The sequence below is a fragment of the Morchella sextelata genome (genome assembly GCF_020137385.1).
Source record: "Morchella sextelata strain SCLS chromosome Unknown scls_4, whole genome shotgun sequence".
Classification (NCBI taxonomy): Eukaryota; Fungi; Ascomycota; class Pezizomycetes; order Pezizales; family Morchellaceae; genus Morchella; species Morchella sextelata.
The window spans coordinates 987,202-1,003,361 of NW_025408619.1; the positions used below are offsets into that span (position 1 = coordinate 987,202).

The window sequence follows — 16,160 nt, forward strand, 5'->3', positions numbered from 1 at the left end:
ACACACCATACATGTAGTGGCCATGGCCTTGAAATTTTCATTGTTGCTGGTATTTTATTTCCCTCTTCCCCTTCTCGATATTTTGGTTGGCTGGCTAAAATAGCTGGGTAGCATGAAGAAGAGACATGCCACGGTGGGTTGTCGGATCAGAGCGGTGCCGTAGAAACTTCTCGTAACTCTCCGCGTTCCACATTTGTGGTGCTATCAAAGTCACACTGTCACAGCTAGATAACCGCTCTAGCACATTCCCAGATTTGCCCCTCTTTGAATCTTTCGTTGCCGCAAACGCGGCGTGGGGGCTATGTGACTATCAATGGGTGCTTGGGACGGAGCTGCCGCCGTTTACTGGAGCACAAGAGGGAAGAAGATGGTTGGGATTTCAGTCATCTTGGGCACGTAGGGACGCCGATTGATGTCGATCTACTATAAAGGCTGGGACTGACTTATTTACATGGGTCTATGAGCACATACATAAATTCAGCCTAGAGACATCTGTCACCACCTGGTTCTCGATGCTTTGATTGGTACCTTTACGGGGTTGTGATGATGTATGGGCAAAAGTGCACATACAGCTCTCAGGACAGTTGCTAAATCGTGGGACATTTTGCGCGGATCAAGCAGAATAAACGCTCTTGATTATGAATCGATTAACTATTTGGTATATAGAAATTCAAGAATTACTTTAGTAGAGAGAAAAATTAACCAGCAAAAAACTCATAAGAACGGCAAAAAGCAACAGACATCGCGGCATAACTAGAACGAGATGAGATAACCAACCGAGTTACAAGAGAATAAGGATCAAAGAATCATAGGAAGAAGGTATTATCAAGAAAATGGATATATAAACGAGTCAAAAAAACCGCTAAGAAAAACGACAACTCATAAAAACCGAGAATTTTAAACGTCAATCATAAGGACTCCACTTTCCTCCCATCCCACCTCCCAAAGTGCAAAAATAAACCGAGTAGAAGAAAAAAACAAATGAAATTTAAAAAGAATGGCAAACACCGACACAATGCTCGCTCCATTTCCCCACACAACCAAGGTATCTCTCGAACAAAAAACAAAAAACATTCAACCCCAGAAAAAAAATGAAAAACGAGAAAAATTATCTAAAAAAAAAAACTATTCAATGAAATACAACGCACGCCACTAGATAACTACCTCGTACTCCCTTCAGTGCCTGTATGAACCCGGTCGGTACGGCATATCGCCATCATCGGCCCCCGTTTCTGTCCCGTTATCCTCATCCTCATAAAACTCTCCGCTCATCACACTATCGTTGGCATCCGCATCCGCATCCGCATCATACAACCCCTTCTGGAAAAGATGGTGTTGCATTCTCCTGGATCCCCCTCTCTCTGCTCTGTAGGAGGGTACCGCCGTTTGTTTTTCTCTATACCGCGAAGTGATAGTGGTATGCGACGAATTTGAACCTGTTTCTGAAGAAATACCCCGTGCAAGCCTGGATCCCATCCGTTGGGCATTGGCAAGTGTGGTCGGAGGTGCAGGTGCGAGAATGCCATTCAAGAAACCGGCAGCAGAGCCGGGTCGTGAGGGTGAACTGTGGGCAACTGATGATGGACCCTTATTCTTCGAATTCCACCAACCGGCGGCAGAACTAGCGGCAGAACTTGCAACGCCCGGAAGTCTTGATGCGAGACTTGTAACTGGGGCAATGGCCCCGCGACTAGGAGTAATTGACATCTCCTTTTCCCGCTGCTCCATCTGGAGGTTTGCCCGAAGACGAAGTGCCGTATCCCGGACACTCTCACGGTCAAAGTGGGGCATGCTCAAAGCATGAACAATCTCCTCCAACTCGTCAACCCTGACATCAAGTAGCTCTCGAAGCCACGTGATTTGCTCGTCTTTGCGCTTGATATCCGCCTTGTCGAATTTGGAAAGCTGTTGCTCGAGTTCTTCAATTCGCGCCTCACGTTGCTGGAGCTGCTCCTGAAGCACGTTCACCGATTCTCGTAAAGCCCTTTCTTCTGAGACGGCCTGGGGTGCCCTCGAAGTTGCAGCAGCCTGAGCAGCAGCCTGGGCCGCAGATGTGGCAATCTTGAGTTGATCTTTGAGGAGGGAAATGTGCTCGCGAAGATCCTTTGTTTGTTCTCGAAGGTCTTTGGATTTCTCACGAAGGTGTTGCACTTCAGATTGAGAGATGTCAAGACGTTGGTTCAGGTAGATCGCTTCGCGCTCACCATCCTCGGTCGCGATTCTAAGGGCCCTATCATTTTGGGACCGAGTATCCTCAAAGCGTTGGCGGAGTTCCAAAAGTTGCTTCTCGTACTTTTGGTGCTGTTCCTGTACCACGAGAGACTTGGATTCAGTAGACTCTTGGGAAAGCGCGGCCTTTGTCTTCTCGAGTTCGTCAAGGGCGGCACGTTCGGAGTTAACAGCCTCCTCGAGTCGAAGTTTGAACTGCTCTTTCTCAGCTACTGCTTCCTTAGCCGCACGTTGAAGCTGTTCCATTTCCGATTCGAGGGAAGCCCGGACAGCGTTGACCGCAGTGTTGGCAGTATCAACATCTCTCTGAAGAGATTCCCTCATTCGTGCGACCTCTTCATGTGCAGAGTCGCGAGCGGAGTCTACTTCGTGGGCAAGAGATGCAGCGCGCTGTGAGTGTTCTACCGCCTCTTCCCTGAACTTATCAAGCATCTCCTCTAACTTCCCATTCGACCTCTTTAGCTGCTCATACTCCACCTTCAGCTTAATTGCCTCCTTTTGCTCGACCTCCAATCGCCTGACCTCGCTCTCCAATCCTTCCTTCACCGTAACTTCGGCCGCTACTCTTGCCTCCAAAACTTCGATCCTAGCCCTTTGTTCTTCCTGGGCCTTCCTCCACTTTCCTTGTTCCTGGCCGATGTTGTATGCCGCGGTCTGCATGTCCCCCTGCAACTTGTCAAACTTCCCGCGGAAACCTTCACGGACTCTAATACTTTCCTCCATTTCTGCTTTCAGAGACTCAATAACCCTTCTGAGCTCTCTATTCTCATCCTCCATTCTGTTCGCTTCCTCCTTGTTCCGCTCGCTGGCCGATTGTGCTTCCCTAATGCTGCCTTCCAGATTTGCATTCCGTGCTGAAAGCTCCCCAACACTCTTCTGCAGAGCCGAATGGGCGCCCTCAAGAAGTGCGACGCGCATTTGTGACTGTGTCAAAGCCTGGTATCGTTTGTCGTCGTTGGCCTTTAATCTGCGGTCTGATTCCTCCGCCTTGTCCCGGTACCTTGCCGCCTCCTCTTCAGCAATCCTCAATCTACTCTCCAACTCCAAGGTCCTCTCATGGGCCTCCCTTCTTGCCTGTGACTCTGCCTCCGCACGACTCCCGGCCTCGTCCAGCATCTTCTCAAGGCCTGCCACTTTAAGTAGAAGCGCTTCGGTATTGGCGTGCTCGGTGGCCTTGGTAACCGTGACAGTCCGGTGCTTGGAAAGCAACTCTTCCATCATAGAACGGAGAGCATCCATCTTGGGCAAGCAATCGGTAACCTCCTCCATGGCGTTCTTGACATCGTACAAGGTTGGTTGATTGTTGGAAGCCTCTTCAACAACTAGCCTTAAGTCGTCAATCGTTGGCTGCCTGTTGAAAGCCTCCTCGACAGCAACTCTCAATTCTTCGACTGTTTGTTTATTGGCAACCTCCTCAACCACAGATCGTAGGTCTTCGATTGTTGGCTGCGTTTTAGCAACCTCTTCAACAACGGACTTCAGCTCCTCGATTGTTGGTTGCTTGCTGGTAGCTCCCTCGACAATAGACTTCAACTCCTCGATTGTCGGCTGCCTGTTGACAACGTCCTCTACCACTGATTTCACCTGTCCCAAAGTTGGTTGCCCTCTCACAACCTCCTCAAAAACGTCCTTGATATCTGCTAGTCTGGGTTGCGAGTCTGAAATATTGCCTACAACCAGTCTGATGTCGTCCACTTTCTGCACGCGGGCAACTACATCAACAAGATTGTTGTTAACCTCACCGATGTAGGTCTTGATATCTGTGAAATTCTGCTTCTGATCATCCTCTTGCAGACTTCTGCGCATATCCTCCTTTTGGCCACGCTGCTGAACCAACTTTTGAACATCATGAACAGAAGTTTGGATAGTGTCCAGTGACTTGCTGACGTTGTTATGGCTTTCTCTGATGAAATTTTCTTGTGCTTGCTGGTACAAGTTGGTATCCATTGCGTTATCCCGTGTCAGCTCATACACTTGCTGAACATCGCCCCTAACATCAGTAGTATGGATAGTCCTGATAACCTCCGACAAGCTGTTCTTGAGCTCGACAATGTCGTTTGCCTTGACCGCCTTTGCGAAACCTGAAACAGTGATATCCTGCAGGCACTCGAGATCACCTTTTTCCGGGACTTTAGACAAGATGCTCTTAAGATCCTCTATGTCGCTCTTTTGTGCCGTGCTGATCAATGAGTCGCGGAGCTCCAATTTCATTCCGACAATGTCACTAATCTGCGCGACCTCTTCCATGGCCTCACGTATCGATGCGATGTCCTCGACTTGCGCAATCTTGGAAACGGAGCGGGCGAAGGATGTTTTCAAATCTTCCATGTCGTTTGACTTGGCCGTGCGCTTGATGGCGGCGAGAATCTCTAGCTTGGTGAGATCAATTTCATCCGTGTGTGCAGTCTTCGTAAGTGCCTGAAGGATAGCCGACTTCGTTTCCGCTAAGTCATCGTTCAAATGGCTGTCCTGGAAAGCACGAGAAACCTTTGCGATGGCGCTGTAGATCTCCGCCAGCTTGTCTTCGGTTGGAGCGCTCCAGTTGTGCATAACGAGCGCTTCGACAACAGCAGACTTGATCTTCTCTGACTTTTTATCCTTCCTGGGTGATCTTGGTGGCTGGGTGTCATCTTCCTCATCGTCAGCATCGCTGTGTGGAGCTGAAGTAGCAACGCTTCCTCTCCGTGTAAGAGTCAACGATTGATTCTTCTTCAAGACATCGTGGATAGCTGAGAGAGACTTGTGGAGTGGATCCAGGCGAGAATGTAGGAGATCACCAACAAACTCTTCAACGTGAGCATCGAAAAACAATCGGCTCTGCGGTCGGAGTTTGGAGTCATCCTGGGGGATCAAATCATCCCAGTCGCTTTCTGGCTGAGCATGACCAATATCCTCCTGTGCAGGAGGCTGATATGCAACTTCTCCAGTAGTTTGGGCTTGCGCATATGTTGCATCATCGTCTGTTGAGAACGTTGCAGCTGTATGCTGGAATGTGCCGCGGGTCGGGCTTGGACTGGGTCCAGCACTGCGCTCTGCTTGCTCGAATGGGTGCGATGTCGGTGTCAGATCGTGGAATACCGGGATAGCTGGCCTCTTCGGGGTGTCGCGCCTCCAGGTAATGAGATCCTCGTCGGCCACTTGTTGTTCTTCTTGCGTCTCTTCTGGGGCTGATTGCTCTTCATCCATGGATTGCTCGCCGACTTCCGATCCAGACATGCCGTTCTCTTGATTACCATAGATGGGATCGTTCTCAGACAAATGCCGAATAACCTCATCCAACTCGGAATCGGTCGGCATTGGCTTGACTGGGTCCACGAAAGGATTCGACCTGTACGAATCTGCATTTGAAGCATAGGATACCCTTTCTGACGGCAATGGGAGCATATCGGAAACAGGTGGCGAAGGAGCCGGGTGCGCTGGGGGCGGCGATGGTGCATGAGAGTATCGAGACTCGCCCATCCCGCCGAACTTTGCCTCCATATGAGTGACAGGCTCTGCTGCTTGTGCGAAGTCGAAATTGAAGTCCGGGGCTGCCGCTGCTGCCTGTGGGGTGGGTTCTTCAAGCACTTCAGCAGGTGGGGGTGTGGAAGCCCTCTCTGACCTATTATCAATGGGGATGGCCGCTGCGATGGCCTCAGCCTCTTCAACAGCAGACAGCTCTTGGTCCAGAACATCGAGAGGTGTCTCGCCCTCGCCCTTGGATGGAACGGCGGAGATATTGGCATCCGCCATGGCGAATGATGTTATTTCTCCTAAATCTCTAAGCACATAAGGCATGTAATCAGATTCAGGGTTTGACTCACCCTCCTCGATCATAACAAAAGGTTCTTCTTCAATTGGCAACTCCTTTGGTACGTCTTCAACCTCATCGCTACTCGCGCTGCTTTCGGCAAATGTCTCTTCGGTGGGAGTAGCATTTTGGCTATCGGCGGCGTTGACATCTGAGGTCTCTACATCCTCTGAGGGGCGCAGACTCTCCAATGCCGGCACCTCTGTATCTTTGACAAGGCTTGAGGTTGGACCATGTTTAGCCCTCTTTCCTCCACCTCCTGATACATTTCCTTCTCTTGCATCATCTTCAATCACATCTGCCGGTGTCTCCTTGTGTACCGACGTGCGACTAGGTGGTCGAGATGCTTGCTTCTCAAGAACGGGCTCATCAATCTCCTTAGTAGGTGAAAATATCGGTGGTAGTGAACTTTTGCTTGCTGGTGTAGATATTGATTCAGCTGATTTTGGCTTGAATACAGGCGCATCAGGACTAAATTGAGCGCCTTTTGCGAATACACTAGAAGCAGATCCGTTGGAGAACAGCCGTGGTCGGAATGGTGCAGCGCCAACATTGAGTTTTCCTTTACCATAACTTCCAAACCCAACGGGATCCTGACTGGTCTTTCGAGAATGGGTGGTACTGCCAATAGGCGAAGAATTAACTGAGCCTGAGGGGATGAATGGTTTACTTTGTGGAGAATATTTGAATGATGTCCCAGGCTTGAATTTGAACTCTGGTGCCTGGGCGTTGAACTTCTTTGACGAGGTGGTTGATCCTGGAGCCTTGGAAGTATCTGACATCCACGCGTTGCTATTGTTGGAGATATCGCGCATATGAGATGTGTATTTCGGGCGAGGGCTTGAGGGTTCGCTGGGATTGGTATTGATGTCGGAGGGGTTTGTGCGACCACCCTCACTAAGGATCTCGTCTAGCATACCACCCCGGCGGGAACCTGTACCGATACCGGTACCCATGAGCATTGAGAGTGCAGAGTTTTCTCTAGGGTCAATCGCATCATATTGTATGTGAGAAAGCGAGGTGTCTCGGCTATGCGGTTGGTAGCTCTGTGGAATGTACTGGCTTCCGGACATGGGCAGAGAATTGCTATCATACTGCTGACCATTCATTCCGATACTTTGTGTACGTTCCCGGGCAGCCTGTCGGTTGTGTTGTCGCTCGGTCTCAACGTCCGGAACATCGTCTTCGGGGTTTGAGAGTAACTCTGGTCCGTTGTGAACGTCATTCTCGACGCATGGCATATCAGGATGTTGTGGGTACATAGCTTCCGGAGCTGGGGAAACTGGGTTTGTGTTGAAACCATCTCCATTTGACAGATGATGACCAATATGTGTCTCAATCTCCTTTTGGTAGTTCTCCATGCCCTCCATATCCTTTTCTAGTGATATGCTGAGATTATGACGACGCCCAGGGACTGGTGCATCAATTGCCATCATATCAATCATACGCTGCTCATCTTCCTCGAGAAGGTGCCCAGATTGATGAGCCAGGGGAGATCCTCGGCGCATCTGTTGCTGTTGGAATCGGTCCATACCTACCAATGAGAGGTGGTGGTTATGGCCATAATATGCTGCTGCCCTCTGGCTCTCTACGTATTCATTAGGAATCATGTTCATGTAGTCTTGATTCTCCTCCATGATGTATTGGGGTGTAAACATGCTCGGTGAATGGCTGTGGTGACCCATTCCGCCCATTGGAGAAGGATTTCTCATAGCAAACGGACCAGGTGGAGCAGGACTCCAAACTGACCCGGTCATCATTGGGGGAGTGGGTTGGTTTTGTGGTGGTGGCGGGGTATACATATTGGGGTTATACAGATCCCAGTCATGATTAATAGGAGTTGGGTTCATGGACATTGACTGCCGTGGCATGTGGTAAGGAAGGGGATGGTTTGCTTGCGCTGGAATCGGCGACATATGCACAGGGGCCTGGGCCATTGAGGGTGAGTAGTGGTGTCCGTGATAATTTACGTTCTGGCTGCCATTATGACCCATTCCGTTGGACATTGCGGATTGTGTAGGGTGAGGTGGTGAGTAAGGATTAGCTTGGAATGGAGCAGGGCTTTGGTGTGACTATTCATGGATGTCAGTAACTAAACCCTCGCTCCTGCTGATGCGTCTATAAAGGCTTACCAGTGGAGTTTGGCCCCTTGCAGTAGTAGTAGCAGGCATAGCGGCTGGTATATCGTCGGCCAATATAACACCTAAAGCCCGGAGCTTCTCTTCTCGAAGTTGGTTACAATATTCCTGCCACTCTAGATGTTGATTAAGGTTAGCAAGAAGAAACCTCACCTCAATAAGAATGGGGAAAAGAAAGGTGAAAGCGGGGAAATGTGGTTCTAATTATCTGAGTGCGATATGTATAAAACAATCGATCTTGAATCTTGGATGTTTTTCAAAATACCCTCAACGGTATAATATTCTGGTATTTGAAAGCGCAAATGACAGAACAACAAAAATTTAACATACCACTTGGATCACGAATATTAACCACCACATCCTTAACCTTTTCTTTCGTGTCTTCTAGGAAGATGTCTCTGCTCTGTGCCCCCTGACCACTGAGAAATTCAGGTGTGTAACCCAGAGCCTCCCATTTCCGTGATCGCTCTTCCATCTCGAGGTTAGTCAATGGCATTGGCCTGCCCCCTTCTTCTAATGGTAGTCCCCATGGTGAATATGAGGGGACCTTGACAACGTTCTTCGACTTCCGTTTCTTCGACTTGATATTTGGTGTGCCCGATCGGCTCAACTGAAGGGGTGTGTGTGATAATAAGCTTGCCGAGATACCATTCGGTACGGGAGTACGTGTCGCCGTTGCCTCAGTCGATGATAGAGGTGAGGGTGTTCGAATCATGTTGGTGCTCGGTCCGTTTTCTACCACGCCAAACACCGATAAATCTGAATTCGGATGCTCCGGTTCTAATCGGATATCCGATACCCCATTACTTATAGGAAATCTATTCTCCATGATTGGGGGAGGCGTGCTCGCCCATATGCTTGCTAACATAGGCATTGGTGAAGATGTGCCTGTTTTGTTCTCGGTAAAAGACTGTGGGGCTGTTTTCCAAGCTCCTTCACTGGTTCCTGTATCTGCGTCCGAAGAAAGCTCTGCTTTCGGTGCTAACAAGAATCTTCCAGACTGGAAATCAGCTGGAGTGATAGTCTTTGCGTCTGAAGGGTAACGTCGATGCGTCCCTAATTTTGCGTTTCCCTCGGAACTTGAACTGTCCGAGTTTTCTGAGTACCAGCTGCTATCGCTACGCCGGTGTGTTTGAAATCCACGCTGAAGGACCCAGTCCTCGGTATAACGTTTCTGAATTGAATAATTTGGAGCCTGCGCTTTCCTTATAGGTGTGAAAATATTAGATAAACCGCTAGCTGAAGTCCCTAAACAACCTTTCTCTGTACTTCTCCCAGCAGGAGAACCCTGTGGCTTTGTTGAACCACCACCGGAGATCTGACTGCTATTGCTCTGCAGAAGCGGGGGCTGCAGGCTACTCCAGCTCCTGATGCTCCCCGCGGGAGTAAAATACTGAGAGCTTCCTTGTGACTCTAAACCTAGCTCTATAGAAGGAACAATGAACGATTTCGTAGTAAGATTCGAAGAAGATGAGTTTGACCAGGATCGTAGGTGCGCGTCCCGGGGTGGTGAGAGCTCCGGATGAGGAGATGGTATGCGTGGGGAGAAAGAGTCCTGGTACTCTGAAGGGACCACTGGAGGTGAGGACGGTGGTTGACCCTTTAAAAAATATTCTAAGGTATCTGTTGCTGGTGAGGGAGACAACTTGAAGTTGCTTGGTGGTGAAAATGCGAGGGCTCGCGTTTTACCTATATTCTTCTGGAGCTCAGCAACCTTACAGGGCACACACACTGGGACGATGGGGTGGGTGAGCGCAAGAGCCAATTACCTACTCGCGTCTAACTCAATTCCTGCCTCTTTTTACTACTGATTCGAATTTACAACGAACCGAATGACTGTATGGACAACGGGGCCAGCTGTCAGCTAAATTAAGACTCCGGGGGTAGATGTGTACGAAAAAAGCATTGCCATGTATGAGGCAAGTTGAGATTGGTTGGGACTCACCTGGTTCGGCAGATGGCCGGTGAACATGGGATATGGAAATAAAGCTAGAGGTAGATACTTCTTTTCCAATGGACTAGAGTATGCCTTTTTTTTTCTTGGGGTGTGTGGGGTGGAGGATGTACGATTAACACTAGTGTATGAAGAAGAGCTGTAAGGCGTCCCGTAGAAGAAGGTATAAAGAACCCAGAAAGGAAGAAAATATATGTAATATGAATGGAGAGAGATGGGGGGGAGGAGATGAAACGGGGGGAGGTAGGTAGGGAGTTAGAGGAGGGAGTAGGTAGAATAGTAGAATTGAGAAGAGTTAGATACTCCAGTCTCTAGAATTGTAGGGGTAGGTCGAATTATTCGATGACCAGCGGAGCAGAGAAAAAAAAGAGGATGGTGGGAAGTGTGTGTGGGATGCGCAGTTCAAGGTTAGACAGGCATACTTCCTCTAGAGTGGAATCGAGTCCGTCAATCAGTTCATAGATGTCGATGGGTGGATTGGATTTACGGGTCAAGTATCCCCAGCTTTTCTCTCTTTTCTTTTTCCCCTTGGTATTCTTTTTCTTTTTTGCTTTTCTTTCTTACCTTTGTGTACCTTCCTTTCTTTTTTCTTACTGGACCTTTCTCGGTTTAATCCTCGGTCCGTCCAACTGTAGTATTTTGTTGAAATCGTTGATTGAATTGAGCCTGGTCAGTCGGTTGGTCGGCCTTGAGAAAGGTTTGTCCCTCCGTTGACTGTTTTTTCCCTCCATTCCTCTTTGTGTAGAGAGTATGTACCTGTTCACTGGCTATCAACCTCCCCGGTCTAGTCACCCCAGTCTACCCCGAGCTCTTCCTGATACAGCTATCGTGCCCTTACGTCAATCCCCCTGCGGCCTTCCTTCTAACCGTTTTCCGTCTACAACCATCCAGCGTAGGTTAGACCCTGGGTTTCTTCTGTGCGTTGAACGTTACCTATTTCACCAGAACATTAACCTCAAAGGATTGTTTTCCCCCTTCAATACCATATGTGCATAGTCGCACTTCTTTTTCCCTTCTCTCTTCAAGAAGGTACAGGGCAGTCTCTTTTGCACCAGGCCTTGTTTGATTCGTGCAGCGGCGCAGGGAAAACGCACACTCCATAACACACTTGGAGTAGAACACGTGTTTATGCATAGAGAACGGTTGGCGTGTCCCTCCCGAGCACACTCTACATCGGATGCGAAGCAGCGATACACTCTGTGCCTACCTATGATGGGCGTGGGAACCGCTGCAAGCCTACCCGAATGGTTGACCATGCCACTTTCTTTTTTCTTCTGTTTTACTGTTTACTGGACGAACGGCCCCCGCGCCCACCAACCACAGTTATGTCAGCCGAAGTGTTGTTTAATACTTGTTCACTGAATCATTGCCCGCATCCGTTGTCCTATTAACGCTGTTGTAGCTACATCCTGCGTACGCTACCAGTAGTCGTGCGTTTTGCTTTCTTCTTCGACATGCCGATTTTCTACATATGTACCCGAAACTTACGACGGCCATCATGATGAATGAGTTTTTTTTTTTCTTTTTTTTTTCTTCCTTTCCCTTGATCCCTTCATTCCTGCGATGTGATGTATGCAAGAGATAGAAGAAAGAAAGAAAGGAAAAAAGGAAAAAAGAGAAAGAAAAAAAAAAAGGTCATTAGAATTCTTCAATACTTGTACCTACTACCGGAAAGTACCTACAAATCCGAAATTGGTACGACTTGAAATAGGTACTCTACCTAGTACTCTTGAAGGTAGAACAGATGGGCTTTGACTTTACTCGCATCAAGAACCGGGCTATTGTACCCGCGTCTACTACTAGCTCGATGCCCTCGAATCACAACTGCTGACTCGTAAATACCAGGATCTCGATTGGGACATCGACGTCGTCGGCGGCAGAAACACTGAACAGCGCACTGCCACATATGGATCCATCGACGGCCATCGAATCTACCGAACATCGTCCTGCAAACCTTTTCGATCTGACCAGTTACCAGAATTCTTGGCAAAAGTAACAGCAACCCTTTGTTTCAGAAAGTTTTGAGAGCCTTTTTTTTCATGCTCCTCCTCTTGTACACGTTTTAAAACTGCCACCGAAACGTTGCGTTTAACGCCGATACCCACAACCATACCAAGATGTGTGTCGCTGAAGACTTTCCGAGCTCTAGGCAGGAATTAATTGCTTGGTTGTCAATAAAGCATCGAGTGGTGGCGTACCTGCATTAGCTTGTGGGCAGCTGCCTCTTGAATCTTTTCACACTTATGAGCTGTTCACCTCTCGGATGTCCGGGCTTACCGCGCGTTTCTGGGGAATAAAAAACTAAAAACGCAAAGAATTATCTTTTATTTTTCCTTTCATTACTACCAATTATCAATCGGTATGTGAGAGAAAATTGATTCTGGAGGCTCGTATTAACCGCCGAAGTGTAAAAGGCACATAACTCAGAATAGATGGTCAAAGTAATATACCTAATCGAGAAGTGCATTTCTGGTAAGCACTACACGGAGTTTTGAGGCTGTACCTCCACCTGAGAATGGAACTGCAAGAAGATATTTTTGTAATTGACGTGATTCCCCACATTATCTCAGAAGCTTAACCATCTCCTCCCGTCGAATCTTCAATTCCTAACGATCGCTTCTCCTCGAGATTTGCATAGTGTGAAAGTGCTTCCCGTACTTCACCACCATTGTAAGTTAGATCGATTCTCTGAACCAGGGCCATGGCCGCCTGTGACATCTATTCCTTGCCCGCAGAAGTTCTACTCTCGATCCTCGGGCTCCTGCAGTTGTCTGTGCATAGTCCGGATCCAGTCCCAATAATAACATGGGTTAGGGTTGTATCGCCCGATCAGGTTACTTCTTGCTGGCCTCAGGTGTTCGAGATGGTTGACTGTGTCAAAGTGTCTATTCGGAGATGAGCTTTCGTGCATCTGAGCCGAAGAACAGAACTATCTCAAATTGCTCTTCTGGTTCTGTTCAGGAGAGAGAGCTTTGGCTTATTCGTAGGTCTACTTTTAGGGAAAGGCCTCGTGACCCTATGGTTTTTTTCCGCGGGAGCGTGATCGGTGGATATGGGATTCTAAAGATCCCTTTGGCTCCCGCCTACTATTGGGGGAAGGGGGCATTGAAAACTACCAATGGCTGACTTGAAAGGGTAATATGTAAACAAAGAATGAAGTTAGCAACGAGCGGAGAAAAGGTATTCCAATATTGAACTCAACTTGAAAACTCAAGAGCCTGAAGCTTTAGCTGTCGTCGATTTCGATAAGCATGGGGAAGGATAGAGATAATTTACAACGTCACCATGCAGAGTTAGGATTGGACCCTGAGAAACACACGCGAAGCACGCGAAGCACGCGACCTCAAAAGTTCGCGTTCCAGCAGCTCCAAGCAGCACATGGCAACGCGCAACTTTCCCGTTGCCATTCCCCCGGCGCGTTTCAGGAATTTCTGCATTTGGAATCTTTAATGCCTTGGCATAAACAAACATTTACGCGTTATCCCTCTAGATAGAATTCACTTAGTTCCAATTTCTGCACCAACTGCTCTTCATCACCGCAACAACGATTCACTTCTGTGTTTCCTTATCATATTTTCTGTGACCTCATCCATAAACATCTTAAAATATCCCATATGGTAAGAAACACTTCCATTCGCCACTTGTCCGCCACTATCTTTGTTCGTTCACTGACTTATTCCACTTCTAGTCTTCTGCTCAGCGTCGCCGTCTCGTGCAAGACCAAGCTAGCCTAAGATCTGACCCTCCCCCAGATTTCTTCTTCCCACCAAACTCAGAGCTCGACGATCTTTCCTCGCTAGAGATCTACCTTAATGGGCCTATATCTACACCATTTGAGGATGGTCTCTTCCTAATTCAGCTTCGCATGCCAAGTAACTACCCTCAAGAACCCCCCAAGGCTACCTTCAAAACAAAGATTTTTCACCCCAATATCGATGACCGATCTGGTGATGTCTGTGTCGGCACCCTGAAGCGGGACTGGAAGCCCTCCACGACATTGACCGACGTCCTTATCACGATCCGGTGCCTGCTCATCTACCCCAACCCTACGAGCTCTCTAAACGCAGAGGCAGGGCAGCTATTGCAAGAGGACTATGAGGGGTACACAAGGCACGCAAAGGTCATGACAGGTGTTCATGCGGTGGTGCCGGAAGAGTTGGAAGCGCTTGCCAACGAGGCTAAAATGAGAGGCGAGGATGAAGAGAGCGTTTCCACAAAGGCGGCAGTCCTGAAGGCCAAAGAGGCAGATCCAAAAGCGCCTACTGAGAAGCGGAGAGTGAAGCAAACAGTCAAACCATCATCCACAAAGCGTCACGAGGATGTCAAAGTTTCCGCCGTAAAGGACGACTCCGACTCCGATGGCGATTCGGGGAAGGAGAACGAAGAGGCTGGAGTCCCACAGATTACACGTCCTAGGTCTCCGCTTGGCAAACGTCCTAGCCCAACGCCAGATTCTGTGCTATCTACCCAGAAAACCGTGGTAGAGGAGCAGCAAGAGGCGAGTGGTAGAAAGTCACCAAAAATCAAAGACGGGCAGACACCAAGCACTTCACAACCAAAACCCATTGTTACCACGTCTTCAAAGGTTACCAAGTCAACGAAGAAAGTGGTGAAGCCTGTAGCAAAAAAGGTTGGCCTTAAAAGATTTTAACGGGCTGGCCGATTGATTAGGAATGTTAATTAAGATGGTGGTGGTTGATAATTTTTCGTTGGTCATCTTTAGGGCTTGTAATTTTTTACCCTGCTTTGATTACTTATGGTTTCTGTTATGGGGCGTTGGAATTGGTGGAGAGTCTTATTCCCGTACACATACATGTATACTACGGCTTATTGGCTGTTTTTTGTTGGTGTACAGTATGGGATGCTTGAGTGATTCTTGTACTTAGTATACACTGATGAGAAATACGAAAACGAAGTTTCTGTTTTGTTGTACTCGACGGAAGTTTGTTGATTATTGATAGGCATGATTGTTGATGCAAGGCATAGTCTTGGCCTGACGTGGTTACCGAGTGATATTACATGACTCGGACGTCATGAATATATCCTACAATGTTGTAGTAAGATATGTATTCAAGATAGTAGTAGAAATACATTGTATTTGACCGAGAATGAGAGTCTCAAATACGGGTTATGGTTCGTCGCTTCTGTAGTAAAGGATTTAATCAAGATCGTGTCAGATGAGATGTCAAATAACCACTTCATTTGACATGCCTTTGCTCGATTGTCTACTCATCATATGTCCCTTTATTCCTATTGGAACATCGACTTTATTAGCCCTGTGCATCACACTCAGCACCAACGGCTATTTTGAAACACCCCTTATGAGCCTAATTCAACAGCCATACGTATACCTATCAGATTTATAAAAAGCTCTCCAAATACAAAACAAACACAACATAGTTTAGATAGCAAGTACAGTCACCGTATAGAATTTGTAATGCCATGACATATCCTGGAGTGCATACGGAGTAAAAAATATGGTTTTAGGCACGCTCAAGCTACGGCCTGCAAAGCACATACCTCGTTCACAGCCTGACATCAACTACCTATTGACTCCCATATATACACCCATGAGGTCTGTTGCGGCTATCAGTTATCGTGGTCCAATCCAATTTGTTATGATCCCACCGGCGAATTCGGGCGAATCACGGATCAACACTTATACGGAGTGGCTGTATGTAAGATATGTAGCTGGTTGGATTATACATGGAGTCTGTTGATGCCAAGAGACCGAGAAAACCCCATCCGTTACCAGAGAAATTTTGCGCATTTCCTACTTAAGTATGTAGTTAGTAAATAGAAGTTCCAAAGAACCGCAGTCTTGGGTTTTGGGCTTGTCTGGTCGGCTTGCGGACCACACCATTGCCGTCGTCGTTCGTTGGATCATGAACTATCACTCGGAACATCAATGCACAGCTCTAGCCACAAGCCGAAATTCCCCTAAAGAACTATTCCTAAGTACATGCAATTTCAGAAAGAAACACAGTCATTGCAGCAGGCACTCCCAGAGTTTGATTTGTACCGATAAAGAATTCGAGAGCTGGTTGTC

At 47.9% G+C, this 16,160-nt stretch overlaps 2 protein-coding genes across 2 annotated transcripts; one reads left to right on the top strand and one right to left on the bottom strand.

Annotated features, from left to right (window-relative positions):
* Window positions 1–1,176: 1,176 nt before the first annotated feature.
* H6S33_010178 (uncharacterized protein) lies at window positions 1,177–9,357 on the bottom strand (the record flags this gene model as incomplete). The annotated part of the gene is made up of 7 exons (XM_044841534.1): window positions 1,177–2,364; window positions 2,596–2,799; window positions 2,849–2,895; window positions 2,943–5,981; window positions 6,033–8,091; window positions 8,152–8,273; window positions 8,488–9,357. Coding segments are annotated over 7 exons (7,529 nt in total), but the record flags the coding sequence as incomplete, so codon positions are not given.
* A 4,368-nt stretch (window positions 9,358–13,725) lies between these two features.
* On the top strand, window positions 13,726–14,762 carry H6S33_010179 (uncharacterized protein; the record flags this gene model as incomplete). Its single annotated transcript, XM_044841536.1, has 2 exons — window positions 13,726–13,728; window positions 13,800–14,762. 2 exons carry the CDS (start codon window positions 13,726–13,728, stop codon window positions 14,760–14,762), a joined length of 966 nt encoding a protein of 321 aa, XP_044697322.1.
* Between the last annotated feature and the right edge of the window lie 1,398 nt (window positions 14,763–16,160).